This window comes from Corvus brachyrhynchos, unplaced genomic scaffold (genome assembly GCF_000691975.1).
Source record: "Corvus brachyrhynchos isolate BGI_N302 unplaced genomic scaffold, ASM69197v1 scaffold48, whole genome shotgun sequence".
In the NCBI taxonomy this organism is placed as follows: domain Eukaryota; kingdom Metazoa; phylum Chordata; class Aves; order Passeriformes; family Corvidae; genus Corvus; species Corvus brachyrhynchos.
The window spans coordinates 6,292,699-6,307,630 of NW_008240027.1; the positions used below are offsets into that span (position 1 = coordinate 6,292,699).

Sequence of the window (14,932 nt, forward strand, 5' to 3'; positions counted from 1 at the left end):
TTAAGAGAGTATCTCTGTCTGTTAGAAATTGTTTAAAGAGCTAAATAAGCATGTGAGAGGAACTGTAGGCTATGTGTATTTTCGAAAGGTCTCTGTATGATGAAAGGAAGGTCTCAACATGGAGAAGAAGGGACACGCTTTCTGGAATCGACTCTTAAAAAATACGAGATTCCAGGCTATAAATTCATTCTGACATGAAGATCTCATACAGGGCAGGAAGTAGAAGTTATGTAGTCATTGCTGTACATCCCACTCAGAATCTTAAGTAATTTAATTTTTGGGGAGTAACTTACATAATTGGGGTGTAACTTGGCACTTTGGCCAGAATAGCACGTCCCCCTCTGTAGGGAGAGAAAGGATGCTTGAAAGCTTAGTCACTGTGATATTGGGCAGAAAGTCTGAGTGTAACTTGGTTGTTACCAGAGTTTGTTCTGTAAGTTTTAATAGTTAAGGTGAAGAAACTTTTTATTTAAGGAGAAGTCCTGATTATTGTGGCTTTTAATGAAATCCTTGAAATTAATTACTGTGTTGTTACAAAAGGAGGAGGGGGGGGAAGATGGTGCAGAGAATCTATCACTAAGCCTTGTTAATTGCACTGCTTGAGTATTTTTGAGATACTTGAAAGGAGACATATGTGCTTAATGCAGTATTTGTAGTGGAGAAAATGTTGCATTTGGGATGTGGGTTTCAAACAATTTATTTGAAATACTAATCTTAAATTAACTAAAAGAGCACTTTTAAAAGAAAGATAAAAAGAAAAGGGCGATCTAGTAAAAAACTAGCTTTATTTCAGGTGGAGCTCAGCAACAACTTCTTGCTTCAGCTGTAAAGGTAATTCATTCTATAACCCTGTGACTTCCACTGTGCCAAAAATGCAAGTGAGTTCTGAGAGATTTGGTGGCAAAGGGAGCAAATTCCTTCTTTTGATACCCTTTGGCCTTTGAAATAATAACTACATATATGCTAAAAGTTCTCGCTCTCTAAAATACTCTGGTGAAATTTTGACTTTATTTGCTCTTTACCTTTTCCACACATATTCTAAGGAGAATGTAAAAAACCCCAGATAAATAATTAGGCAAATCCTGTATACACTCGAAGGAATCTAGTAAATTCTGTGGCAGAAATTGGGAAAGATAATGGTGTGAGGATTAGGACGATGACGCAAGTTAAGAAAGTGAAAGAAAAGTCCCAGGTCTTTTTCTAGTACTTTCTGGTTAAGGAAGCATTTTCTGATCAGTCTCTTGCAAGTTTGAGCAGGTTCTAGAAAGCAGCTTCAAACATAATGCTCCGTGAGTCAGAGGATTAGTGGGTTTTATTGTTAGAAGGAAGGCAGCTGAGCTTAATTACCTCCATAATAGTAACTTGATAATTCAGCCTGGAATTGTCTTCATACAGACAACATTGGATATGATGAAATGTGGTGTATTTTATTTAATACTTCGTTCCAGGGAGGAGTAATTTTTCAGTTGTGTTAATCTGTCTTGTAGTTCACTGCTGTACTGATAAGCATAGCTAATTTCTTGACCTATAGCTCTTGACAGAGGTACAAAAGAAATCTTGCAGGCTAAAACTTCGTAACATTTTCTCTATGGAGCATGAGAAATACATCAGTAGTAGAATTTGTTTTATATATTTTAAAACAAATGTGTAAGAACCAAGTATTTTTCTGTTATTAGCATCTCATCAGATGAAAGCTATTTGCTTGGAATATTGTCATACTTGTATAATAATCTTGATATTTCCTATTCCATAGAAGAAGGCTGAGACAGGATTTACATTTTGGTCTGCTTTAATTTAGTGGCTTGAGTTGTGGTAAACAAAGTGGTATGTTTTGCTCGGATTCATTCCTACTGCTTAATAGTACATGGCTACGGTCAGCTGTGGTAATAATAAAAATTTTATTTTTAAAGAAATGAAGTTTTGCCTTCTGAAGCTTTGTAGTTGATTTGGGTGTAAAATTCTTCATAGCCTTTGCTGGAAAGGGTACAGATCTATGTTGATATATTTGGAAAAGAGTTATGTACAGCTGTCTCTATAGAAACAGTGAAGTAAAATGCTATAATTACTCTAGATGGGCTTCTGCGTGTCTCTTGGGACAGATAAGCCTTCAGAGCTGACTGGATCCTGCCCTGTCGGTGAAAGGCACTGTTACCACGCTGTTTTAACCTTTAAACTTGAGTTGCTGGGGCAGGGACGCAGAGAAGTTGAGCGCTGGGTGCGCAGGCGCGTGAGAGCGAAAGCTGTGCGGGCTGGGGTGGCGGGGAAGTGACGTCCGCTGCTGTTCGGCGTTCTAGAAAGAGCGCAGACACGTCCTTCGGTGGGAGGGCTCTGCGGAGGGCTGTGGCGTGCCCCGTGTGTCATCGTTTATAAACGAACAACGGGGGCAGCAATGAAATACGGAGAAGCTGTCTAGTCTTTCTTTAATGTATCGTAGAGTTTGTTGTTTTGTAGCTGCTCTGTTTGTTTCAATTCAGAGTTTGATTTTTATTTTTCCTTCTCTAGCGTCTCCACCTTTCTGAGACACTGGACACTGCTTTCTTTACAGCAAGGAAAATCTGAATTTCTCCAACACTTAGGATGGGGAAAGATTACTATTCTATCCTGGGAATTGAAAAAGGGGCTTCTGATGAGGATATCAAAAAGGCTTACAGAAAACAAGCACTGAAATGGCATCCAGATAAGAACAAATCTCCCCATGCAGAAGAAAAATTCAAAGAGGTTGCAGAAGCTTATGAAGTGCTGAGTGATCCCAAAAAGAGAGACATTTATGATCAGTTTGGGGAGGAAGGTATGTATGTCTCTTATACTTTGTTTGGTCACTTTCATTATGTTGAATGAAGCAAAAGAAACTTATGAAAACATGGTATGTGTTCATCTTCAGGCAATACATTTGTTTGGCTCATCAGATTTTAAATAGAAAATGCATTGCTGGGCTTTAATGCTGGTAAAGTTTTAATTTCTTACTTTAACAGGGTTTTTTATAAACCCCAGATACTTGACAGGCAAAAAGTTACTGAACAGAAAAAGTTTCGATCACCCATAAATAGCTTTCTGTGATCTCTTTACTGCTGCCTTGCCTTGCCAGAGCAGTTTTTGAGATGCAGTTCAAAACGCATGTATTCTTTTCTTTAATTTTTGCTTAAGGGCAAACTGCTTGATCTAGGCAAGGCAGTTCTTCTGAGCAGGAGCCCAGGTGTCCAGCCTGTAGCTGTCTTTGGCTTCATGCCTGGAGAGGAAAGAATTTGGCTGATGTCATGAAATACCAGAACAATTTTTTAGCTTTAATTGTAAACAGTGATAACGTGCCAAGAGAATGAGGCCTCAGAAATGTCACATTTATCCTAAAATGGTTATCTGGAGAGGATGAATTTTTTTTTTTTGTCTTCATTTTTGACCAACATGACTTTCAGTCTTATGGTTGAGCAACAGAGGAAGTCATTAACGTCCCTTCCCATAAATGTATGGTACCAGGAATTCCATATGAAAGAATTACTTCCGTTGTGACAAGTAGGCCTGCTCATTGCTATTCGCTCGGGGCCATGTTTTTTACTTTTATAAAGGAGGACATTTAAATAGCAGTATTTAGTATTTTGGGCAAAGATGTAAAGTATGAACTTTTAGAATGTTGAATCTGGGAATACCTCCTGATGCCTCAGTTGCTTTCTAAGCTCTTCTAAGAGTGTAATTAGTTATTGTAAGGCAAATGCAGGGTTGGGGTTTGTAGGAAGGAGGAAACTTCAGTGTTTTTACAGCCAGGAACTTGATGTACCTTCAGTAGCTTCTGGCTAGCTATTCCAGGAGGTGTCCTTCTGCTATCACAGATTGAATCCCCTGATCTTCTTGTTTGGCATTAACAGTAGTGTGACAAAAGGATGTACTATAGGTTGCTAAGTACTTTTTATCTGGTCTGGTGTTGAAATGGGGAAAGCATTCTAATGTCTTAGTTGGTTAGTGTCGGTACCCAACACTAAGCTTATGCATGAGAACACTGAGCTAAAACAACCCCCAACAAACCCCTCTTTGAAATTTACAGAATGCCTGCCTCATAATGTAAGCCTTCAATTTTTTATGGTTATAAAAGTATGATAGCAGCTGTGGCTCAGAATTGGTCTAAGACTGAAAAAAAAAAAATTAAAAAAACAAGCACTCTAAGTTTGGACATAAAAGTCTCTTAAGAAGATTCTCAGTCTTTTAATAGTTTGAGATAGTATCCTGAAATGGTCAGTGCAGAAAAGAACTATTACAAGGAACTACTTGATCACCTGTTGGGAAAGAGGCATTGAAGAAAATTGATTTTAACTTGGTTTGGAATGGGAGCACAGGAAGTACAAGGGAGTTTTCAGTGAGAATCATAAGGGAAATCGTAGCAGGAGGAAATGAGATTTAGATCTCTTCATGTGAAAGGTAGAACAAAGCTATTGAGAACCTTCTGATTTTTTGCACAGAGACAGTGATAGTGTATACAAGGTTTTTGTACCCAGATGGAGTAAGTTCCAAGGTATTTTTATTTGTGGCTGCATTGAAGAGAGTTCCCAGGATTTGTACCTGGTTTATATCATAGGAACACAAGCTGTGATACATTTGGAATGCTAAATTGAGTATTAAGGAAGCATATATGTGCTTGACTCTTAGCATGTTACCTTTTACTCTAAACAAATTGCAGGAAAATGGGTAAACTAATTAACAGAGTTACAGCTGAGCTGTAGAGACTATAGAATATGTTGCATGTGATAGTGAATAATTTTCCTCAGAAGTGACATTGTAGAAGGATGCAATTCCCAAAAGACTTTGTAGAACAAGAAGAGATCAAGTCACGCAAACCTGTCTTCTGCTCTAAGATGCTAATTCATTGAAATAACTGGTTTCAGTCATATGAAATAAAATTGGCACTGTCAGAATAACCTGTTCTTTTGAAGTAAAAGTCATTCAGAGCATCAGAAACTTTGTTGCTGTTCAAGCTATTGAATTGCTAGTCAGTACTGTGTGTTCTCCTGGTGAATCCTCGTTGAAAAGCAGACCTTTCACTCTACTGCAAATATGTTTTTGACTCATCAGTCCTGATACCATTACACTCTACAGTAGGAAAGCTTATACTAATATGCAATTTGTTTTTAACTTTGCTTATTTGTCTTATTTAGGTCTTAAGGGAGGAGCTGGAGGATCTGATGGCCAGGGTGGTACCTTCCGGTACTCCTTCCATGGTGATCCACATGCTACATTTGCAGCTTTCTTCGGTGGCACAAATCCTTTTGAGATCTTCTTTGGAAGGAGGATGCCTGGTGGCAGAGACACTGAAGACATGGAAGTGGATGGTGATCCCTTTGGATCCTTCACTAGTTTCAGTATGAATGGTTTTCCAAGGGAAAGGAATACAGTTGGCAGCCAATTACGTCGTAAACAAGACCCCCCTGTAATCCATGAACTTAAAGTGTCTCTGGAAGAGATCTACCACGGCTGCACAAAAAGAATGAGGATTTCACGTAAAAGGCTTAACCCAGATGGTAGAAGTGTCCGAACAGAGGACAAAATTCTTACTATTGAGATAAAAAGAGGATGGAAAGAAGGCACCAAGATCACTTTTCCGAAAGAAGGTGATGAAACACCCAACACAATTCCAGCTGATATTGTTTTTATCATTAAAGATAAACCTCACTCTCATTTCAAGAGAGATGGATCAAATATTGTCTATCCTGTTAAGATAAGCTTAAGGGAGGTAAGTTTCTCTTGTGGTAGAACTCTAAATGTTTGACATTATTACAATATGATACAATGGCATCGTGGCTGGTTTTTTTTAAATACTTCAACTTTTGTCAGTGTGTGGCTGAAGAGCAGAGTCATTTATAGTGGAAACAATAGCTGTTTTGATAAAAATGGAATATTATTTCTAGCTGTTTACTATAGAGGTGGAAGAGGATAAGGGTGGAAGGGTAAGAATAAGGGTTGAGATATCTTAAATCTTTGTACATAACCTTTCTAGCAAATGATGTATTAGACTGAAGTGACAAATGCAAACTAACAAATACATCCTATATAGTATGCTCCTTGCTGCTGTGATAAGGTAGCTACTTCTGTAGGACAAGGTAGAAATGTCCTAAGTATTTTCACTGCCAACAAATTATAAGTCTCCCTTTTTAGCTCATAAGTTACTGCGGTGTGATTTTAAGCTACATAGAGATTGATTTCATGAAGATAAATAATTGTGAACAGGTGTAAGAGGAGCTATATATAACAACAAAAATGGTATAGCTTTTTAAAATTCCATTCCAAGTCAAAACATACTGACTTTCAGAAAGAAAAGTCAGAAAGACAACTTCCCAGAGCTCTTGAGAGTCTGAAGCCTCAACATAATCATCACTTAAAAGATAATGTAGCTGAGTGTGTGTAATGTATTTTTTCTTCCTAATTAATATCAGGTGGAGAAATAAACTCTTGCTGTAATTATAAGCTCTATGTGTAAATTAAGCTACCTTAAAGGATTCTGAACTAAAATAAGTGTGAAGTGAGGTGAAGCACCTAAAGTGTAGTGAGGGAGGGAGAAAAGACAATGTTTAATGTTAATGTGGGTAATACAGTTCAGATAAAAGCCTATTTAGACTCGTTGCATTGTTATGTAAATTGGACATTATCAGTGTAGACTAAGTGTTCTGATTCAGGTGAAGTTGCAGGAATCAAAATCTTATTACCAGAGATCCTAGTAATGAAAATAAACTGGATAAAGCAGAAGGTCTGTAATGTTCTAATTTTGGTGCAACAAAATTATTGTTTGCTTTTCTTTAGGCACCACAAGTACTCACGTAAGACAGCTGTGAAATTTGATATGGCTCTGCTTATAGACACTTAAATGTTCTGAAATTCGATATAATACAGTTTGGTAATGTATTAGAATAAATCTCCTGTGCAATGTAAACAAACAAAAAGTGAAATGGGATTCTAAATTTCCAGTGGAAACTTACAGACTGACATCTGTAGAGAAGTATGAGTGAGGAGTTCTGCTCAGCTCCCTTATTATTTGATAAAGTCTTTGAAGGACATAGCAACTCAATTACCCTCCAGTGGCCATTTAATAAGATTCATAAATTCAGTGATATTCAATGACAAATTGAAGCTTTCTCTTTTTAAGAGAGGAACATTGTATCTAAATTTTGACATCTCAGTAGTGCACAGGAGAAATTCTGTTTAGAATTCTAGTCACTTTTAAATAATCCAGATTCATTTGTAGGTACAGAAAAGTACTGACCAATTTCTTTTTCTCATATTGCAATCTTTCTTTAGGCTTTGTGTGGCAGCTCTTTCAATGTGCCAACGATAGAAGGAAGAACCATACCCATGACAGTAAATGAAGTGGTAAAGCCTGGGATGAGAAGAAGAATTATAGGATATGGTTTGCCATTTCCCAAAAATCCTGACCAACGTGGAGACTTAATTATAGAGTTTGAAGTAATTTTCCCAGATAACATTTCTCCAGCATCAAAGGAAGTACTTAGGCGAAATCTTCCAGTTTCATAAAATGGAAGACTGTGTATGTCAACAAATTAAAATAGGACACTGGAAATGCAGAAGACTAGCAAGTCTGTGCTTTAAAAGTGCAATCTGTAACACCTAGTGGAATCTTTGGGTTTTTTTTGTTTTGTGGGATGGGTGGGGGGAAAATACTGTAATGCTGCATGAAAAGAAAAGGGTTTAAGTAGAAGTCATACAGGTGAATTCTGCAGTAAAAATTACAGGGAAAACCACTCATTTTGTTTTACATATTCCTAATCAGCAAAATTTAGTCATTATTTTGCTTAATATAAAATGCAGTAATTTTTTTACAAAGTCAGTGCATATTTCTGATACAGTACTTGAGCCTCCAAGTACTTCATTTGTTATATCCTTACCCTGTCTATAACATTACACATTTGTACAGAAATTTGAGACAGTAGTAGAAATACACAAAGCTATAAATATTTTAATAAGCAAAACATGACAGAGATCATTTCGGTATGTTGCCTTCCACTGCGCAAAGCATAGGCTGGAAAAATCAGCTTGGACTCCTGAACTGCCCCCCTGTGCAATGAAAGCCTTCTCTTTATTGCCCCAGAAAGTGTCAGGACTGCATTGTGAGTCTGGCAAAGGGCACATGGCCTGAGGAGCCAGAGTACCCATTTGCTGTGGGACAGCTCCTCAGCCCTCAGGCAGAGCAACAAGAAGGGATTCCTGAAGGACATGAACAGCAAAGGGTGAGCCTGCTGTCAACTGGGGCAGGGAGGCTGGTGACCAATGACATGCAGAAGGCTGAGGTACTCTGTGCTGCCCTTGCATCAGACACTACCAGTAAAACCATGCAGGAATTCCAGGCCCCTGAGACTAGAGGGCAAATCTGGAACCTCGGTGGTGGAAGACTGGGTTAGGGTGCACTTTAACTGGAAGTCTGTGAGCCTGACAGATTGCACCCAAGTGTTGAGGGAGCTGGCTAATGCCATTGCAGAGCCACTCTTATCTTTGAATGGTCAGGGAGATGGAGAGATGTTCCAGTAGACTGGAAAAAAGAAAATACCACTCTTGAAGAAAACCAAGAAGGAAGATTTGGGAATCTACAGGCTAATAGCTTCACCTAAGCCCTTGGTAATGTGATGGAAAAGAATCCTCCTGGAAAGCATTTCTAAAAGGTGATACAGGGTAGTCAACATAGATGTACAACAGGGAAATCTTGCTTGACCAATCTTACTGCCATCTACAGTGAGTTTTAGGGGTGTTGGGGAACAATCTGTGTTGTTTACCTTTTACATCAGTAGACAGGCTGGTGAAGTACAGGTTAGATAACTAGAAAGTGAGATGGGTTAAAAGCTGGCTAAATGAGGGAGCACGGGAGGTTTAATCACTGGCACAAAGTCCAGCTGGAGGCAAGTCAATAGTGGTGTACCCTATGGCTCAGTACTGGGGCCAGTTCCAGTCAGCATCATTAATGACCTGAATTACGGGATGGAGTATAAACTGGGAGGAGTAGCTGGTGCTGCCAGCTGATGTACTGCCTTTCAAAGGGACCTCAACGGGCTGAAGAACTGGACAGAGGATTCTCACAAAGTTCAGTAAGAGGGAGTGCAAAGTCTTGCTCCGTTGGGGAGTAATTGACCAGCAAACTGTCAATAAACTGACTGTGAGCTGCCAGTGCAGCCTTGTGGCAACAGAGGCCAAAGCTTTGCTAGCTGATAAGGGGAGGTGATTCTTCCTCGTTACCCTCAGCACTCATGAGGATACATCTGGAGTACTGCACTCGCTGGTACTTGAAGGGTGTAAACTTAGTGGAACAGCTCCAACACAGGACCATGTATGAGAGGCTGAGAGGGCTGCAACTTGCCAGCCTGGGGAAGAAAAGACTTGGGGGAGATCTTGGCACCTGACAGGAGGGAATGAAAATGGAGGAGCCAGGCTCTTCTCAGTAGCTCTCAGTGACAGGACTAAATGGACACAAGTTAGACACTAGTTAGTTAGGGATTCCATCTGAACACAAGGAAACACCTTTTTACTGAGAGGATGATCAAAACACTGGAACAGGTTTCCTAGAGAGGTTGAAGAGTTGCTAGCCCTGGATACTCATAGCCTGACTGGACATTGTGCAGGGCAGCCTGCTCCAGCTGACCGTGTGTGAGCAGGGGTGTTGGACTTCATGATGCCAAGAGGTTTCTTGTAAGCAAAATGATTGTGTGAACTCGGACTTGGCACTTTTTGCTAGACAGTGCTATGGGCCCTGTTCTGTAAATGAGGCTTAGCCCAAAGATGGTGGTGCTCATGTGACAACTCCCTAGGGAGCAGGTCTGTGCTGAGTTGGAAAGATGCACAAAGAGCCCTGTAAAAGCATTTGGCTAGGGCAGTTATCTAAAGATCATGCTGATCTCAAGTATTCATTATTTTCAAAGGCCAAACTTTACTCCCATGAAGAAGAAGGAAGAACCTAGATCCTAGCTAAAGCAAAGTTTGCTTAAGACACAGTGTGGGATAGGGGTTGCCCAGAAACTTTCATATGCTTGAATTGAGTTGTTGTTGTTTTTTCTTTTTTAATTCAAATATGAGTTAGTTATCTTAAGAGTTAAAAGATGCATAGAGAGATGGAGAGCCCTCTATAATAGTCTAGTTTTATAATACAGTAATAGGGCTGGTTCCCTTGATTGCAGCATGGTATTGGTGAAAGAAATGCCTTGTGGGCATGCTTTATTACTTGAGTTTAAAACCATAATACAGTGCTTTAACAACACTTTAAAAGGGTTTGGGATTTTTTTTTTGTTGTTGTTTTTCATAAGAAAAGATGTTAAGATTTGCTGTCAGGCTTTTGCCTGTGGAAATTTAGAAGTTACCTGCTCTGTTAGGTAGCCTAAGAAATAGCAGTGTTATATATGTGACTCTCTACAGGAAAGTAAATCATATGGAAGTTGGGATTTAATTTACAATAATTTTTTAATGAGTGTAAGAAGAATCCCATTTCTGTTACTTAAAGAAAAAGAATTTCTGTGGGGTATTGTTCAAGTCAATTTTTCAGCTGCAGATCTCTTCACGCAGTATCAGTTAGTTGTAGTCCTAAATCTACAGGAAGTAAACAATTGCTGGAGCAGTATCACAGAGAAAAAAAAATTGCTGCTTCGTGCTTCTGCATATTGTTATTACTATATATTGTTTGTTGAAAAAGTTTCCATTTCAGTATGTTCCGTATTGCATTTCTTATGTGGTTTTTAAGTAAAAAGTGTGAAGTTGGTTTTTAACTTTCTCTTATATTTTGTTATGATGGCAAATGCTACAAGCTACACAACTTTAAAGCATATCAACCTAAAATACCTATTTGTCAGTTTAAAAGCTAATGGAATCAAGCATTTTGTAATCCAGACTCTTGTAACCATATCCAACTTGTAAAAAAAAAAAAAGTTACAGCAACTAGGACTATTTTTTTGTAACCATCTTCAGGTAAGAGGAGTAGTGTTAAATTGAGGAATCGCAGTATCTTGTGTATTTAGAAGTGTATATATATATATATATATGTGTATAGCAAACTAAACTTTTCCAACTGTTTTCAAGCTGAAAATATAAAACTTAAAGGACTGGTATGAAATAAATGCTTGTATTTCTTTTCTTATGGAGAGGTAACAAAGTATATGTTTCAGAAACCAGCATGTAGAATTACTTCAAAATATGAGGAAGCATTAATATCTATCTAATCCAGGATTCACCAAAAAATATTTTTCTAATCAAAAAAGTGCTCAAAAGCTATGTTTTAAAACCCACTTGATTATTTAATAAAGTTACTTGGGAGAAGGAAGCAAATACTCAGTCAACTATATTTGTAACTACTGAAATACATGAAAATAAAATGGTCATTCATGAAATTGGGACGAGAAGGGTTTTTGATGTCTTGAAGGTTGCTTAGGTACCACAGAAAGTACAAGTCATTTAGTTGCTTTGGAACTCATCTAGCAAGTCTGAAAACCTCTGCTTCTAGAGATCCTTTTTTAATCTCACCAACATCAAGCCTTAGGATAACCTCAAGCTGTTGGAAGAGTAGTGGAGCTGCATTACAACCCTTTCTGCTTCCTGCCACGCAGTGGTACTCTGCTTGCTGCACAGCTTTCTGCTGTCGTGAGGGGGTTAGCATTCCATTCTTTCACTCAGCTGTTTTTGTATTAGCTGTGCTGAAAGCTTCCTGAAGCCTGTGGTGCACTGGACAAATGCACTCCATTCTTTTCTAGTATGTGCATCTTATGTGCTAGTCTGACTCACTGGGAGCAGACTTTTTTGGAGTCAAATAGGTTTTCCTTTAGCAGTGAAATTTGCTATAACTTAGGGTGAAATTCTGTGCCCTTGAATTCATGTACTAGACCCTAAAAAATATGGGTCATGAACATGCTATTGTAAATACAATTAAGAAACAATTTTACTTTTCCAGTCAGTAAATGCTAGTCCTCTTTTGCAGCTGGCTTGAGTAGTTCTTCCTATGTAACTTAACTGAACACACCCTGTTAGAACCAGGGAATTTGTCATACAGCCACTTCCTGTTCAGCTCCCAATCTGAGCAAATAGCAAATAACTAATCTCATGAGGTGCAGAATCTCAACTCTTCATTTGTCAGTTTGCTCAGCAATGGACTATTGGATGCCATGATTTGTTTCCTTCAGGCTTCTCCAATTAATTGTCCTATTATTTAAACAGTGAAGATAGAGACCAGCTGTTGATCCCCTTGGGTGTAGAAGGTATAAGTGCCCTGTGCTTGTTGCCCTGGAGTTAGTGGCTTACCCAAGGGAGGAGGTATGTAACAACAATCTTGTTAGTCATGCCTGATTGCTTTATCAATAACAAATTGCCATGTTCACAGCCCTGCTGCCCTGCATTCAAAAACCCCCAAACCCCACCCAACCAGCACCTAAAATACCATATAGCATTTCCCTGAATAAGGACAGGTACCCCATGGGTAGTGAAACACTCACTGATGGTGGCATTTCATATCCAGGTATGTGACTTTGTTCCACATACATTCCCCACAAACTTTATGGCTGTTACATGCCACAAGTCTTGAATCCCAAGTATTATGTGTGAGAAAGTGAAGAATGGGGTAGCCTGTAGTGTGCAATATACTTGGGATAAAATGATCAAACCCATTTTTCTTTTTTTTTTTTTTTTTAAATACATAGTTTATTTTTCTTTCTAAAACCAAGGCTAATAGCAGTTTTATTTAAGTTGTTAACAACTTCAAAAAGTTAATTTGAAGTAATTTTTGGATCCTTATTGTCTTGAGTTGCTGGAGACTCATTTGTATTGATGATCTAGTTTTACTGTGTTGGCAGGTATTTCCCTAGAGGGTGCACGTTCAAGGGAGTCTGAAAACAGGATTTGTTGTAGTTGAAGAAAGTGTCTTCTGTCCATTACAGCCTTCTTTTCACTGAGTGTCTCAGCAGTCTGACTCATTCATTTGCAGCTCTACAGATCACCCAGTCTGCACTGTGCTATGCTGGTCAAATGTAAATCATTGAAACTGCTAATCCATGATCTTAGCCATATTAATAAATAGTACTTGTAGATTAGGAGAAAAGAAGTCCATGGTAATGTACCTCTTCAGTAACAGCGAGATGAAACTGGGTGTTGAATACTTCTTTACATTGCCTTCCAAAGCTGGGGACTACTAGGGCAGTTTCATGTAGATGCTTCTCTAGGTTTGGGTTTTGAAAATAATTTAGGATGTGTGCAATGTCATCTTCCTCCAATTTAAATTACACAAAAAAGGTTTCATTTCACTTGTTACATCATGTAACTAATGATGGCATATACGTGCTCCATACTTTTTGTATCTTCAGTTTGTTGGTCAGCTGCACTGGCCTTGTCATTTTTTCTTTCCATAGTTAAAAGTTGATGCTATTGCTCCAAGCTGCAGGTAGGATCAGCATAGTTTTTTCCAACTTCAGCTGTTTTTCTCCATCCACCTCCCTATGAAACATGGAAACATTCACACTTCCACTGAAGAAAGTTTTGCAATGGATACAGAAATTAGGACTGTTAATGTCCTTGAGTTTTTTTAAAATAAATCTGCGCAACCTCTGTATATGTGGAAACTTGACTGTGTTCATTTAGTAAATCTCATTAACAAAATTATTAAAATCAGTATGACTGTAAACAATGTTTACTGGGTTTTAAGGTTCCATTATCTTTTCACAAGAAAAGGAATGAGTAGAGACAAGACTTGTCACCAATTCCTTTATAATACATTTTAGTAAATGGGAAAAGGCTTCTTTTAAAATAAGCTTTTTATTTAAAATTGAAAAGCAGCAAAACCCCCTAAATATTAAGATGAACAGTTTGGTACTGTTAGTTAATCTCTGTTTCATCTCACTGCAATGTCATCCAGTGAATGCCAACATGCTGTCTGAATTGCATTGCAGTAATGGGAAAAGGTACATACAGTTCTGCAAGTTCAGAGAAACCTTCAGTTTAAGTTTTGTGTTTTAAAACTAAACTGGAAAGTCAGCTATTAAAGTCTGGGGGTAACTGCACTATGGTGCAGTTTTGTTGGGTTTTTTATTGGTGGAAATTCCTACAAAATTAGCAACAATATTGAATCCAATTGTCTCCTACTAGAATTAGATACAAGCCATTTTTGAGCGTTCATTAAAATCTACCACATGCTATCTTGAAAAAGCTGAAGTCAAATTGGCTTCAAACCTTTTTTACCTCAGAGCATAAGCAGTTTAAAATCTGTATGTAATTTCATGTAATCAGAAATGCTCTGGTTAGATCTGCTGAGAACTTTGACTCTGGGCTGCCTCACCATAATTCATTGTCTCTGCCTGCCTGATCTGACTCCGTGTGGCAGAATCCTTTTTCTCTGCAACGGTTTGTCTTTTTTATTCTGAAAGTTAGATGTGGTAAGGCAGTGCTGCTTCTCTCTGCGGCTTTAGAGCAGTTTCCTTTAGGAGTGCTGAATGTTGCCTCATGAATTTTGCATTCTTCACATCTTAGGTGGATTCAGTACGCTACTGAAAATGGAGCAGTTCCACTGAGGTGAGTGTAGTTACTTTGGAGCCCAGATGTCTCCCGTAATGTGAACATCTAACTGTACAGTATGTAGCTCTATTTCACGGTAGAGAAGGAAACGTTTTGAATCCATTCAATGTTAAAAATAACTTGAAAAGTATTTCAAAGCTGTTGCCACTACAGTAGGAAGGCTCTTAAACTTTGGTTATATGACTTGCCGTAGTAACCCTTAAAGATTTATAGTTGTGATAAATGAGAAAGAGTTGCCTGAAGTCCTTGTATACTCCAGGTTTTCTTTTATATACTGGATATAAATCTATACTGATCAGTATTCAGTACTTCGCTATTAGCAGAAATTCCTGAACTAGCGAGTGAGTGGAAAGCCGGCGAAGGACCCCGCGAAGGGTCTGAGCTCAGGCGGGGCAGCGGCGGCGGCCTCGGGCTGCCC

General features: G+C 38.5%; 1 protein-coding gene across 1 annotated transcript; it reads left to right on the top strand.

Moving 5' to 3' along the window:
• Positions 1-2,324: 2,324 nt before the first annotated feature.
• Positions 2,325-13,555, top strand: DNAJB4 (DnaJ heat shock protein family (Hsp40) member B4). The gene is made up of 3 exons (XM_008640833.2): positions 2,325-2,788; positions 5,139-5,713; positions 7,273-13,555. Exons 1-3 carry the CDS (start codon positions 2,578-2,580, stop codon positions 7,504-7,506), a joined length of 1,020 nt encoding a protein of 339 aa, XP_008639055.1. The 5' UTR covers positions 2,325-2,577; the 3' UTR covers positions 7,507-13,555.
• The last annotated feature ends 1,377 nt before the right edge of the window (positions 13,556-14,932 follow it).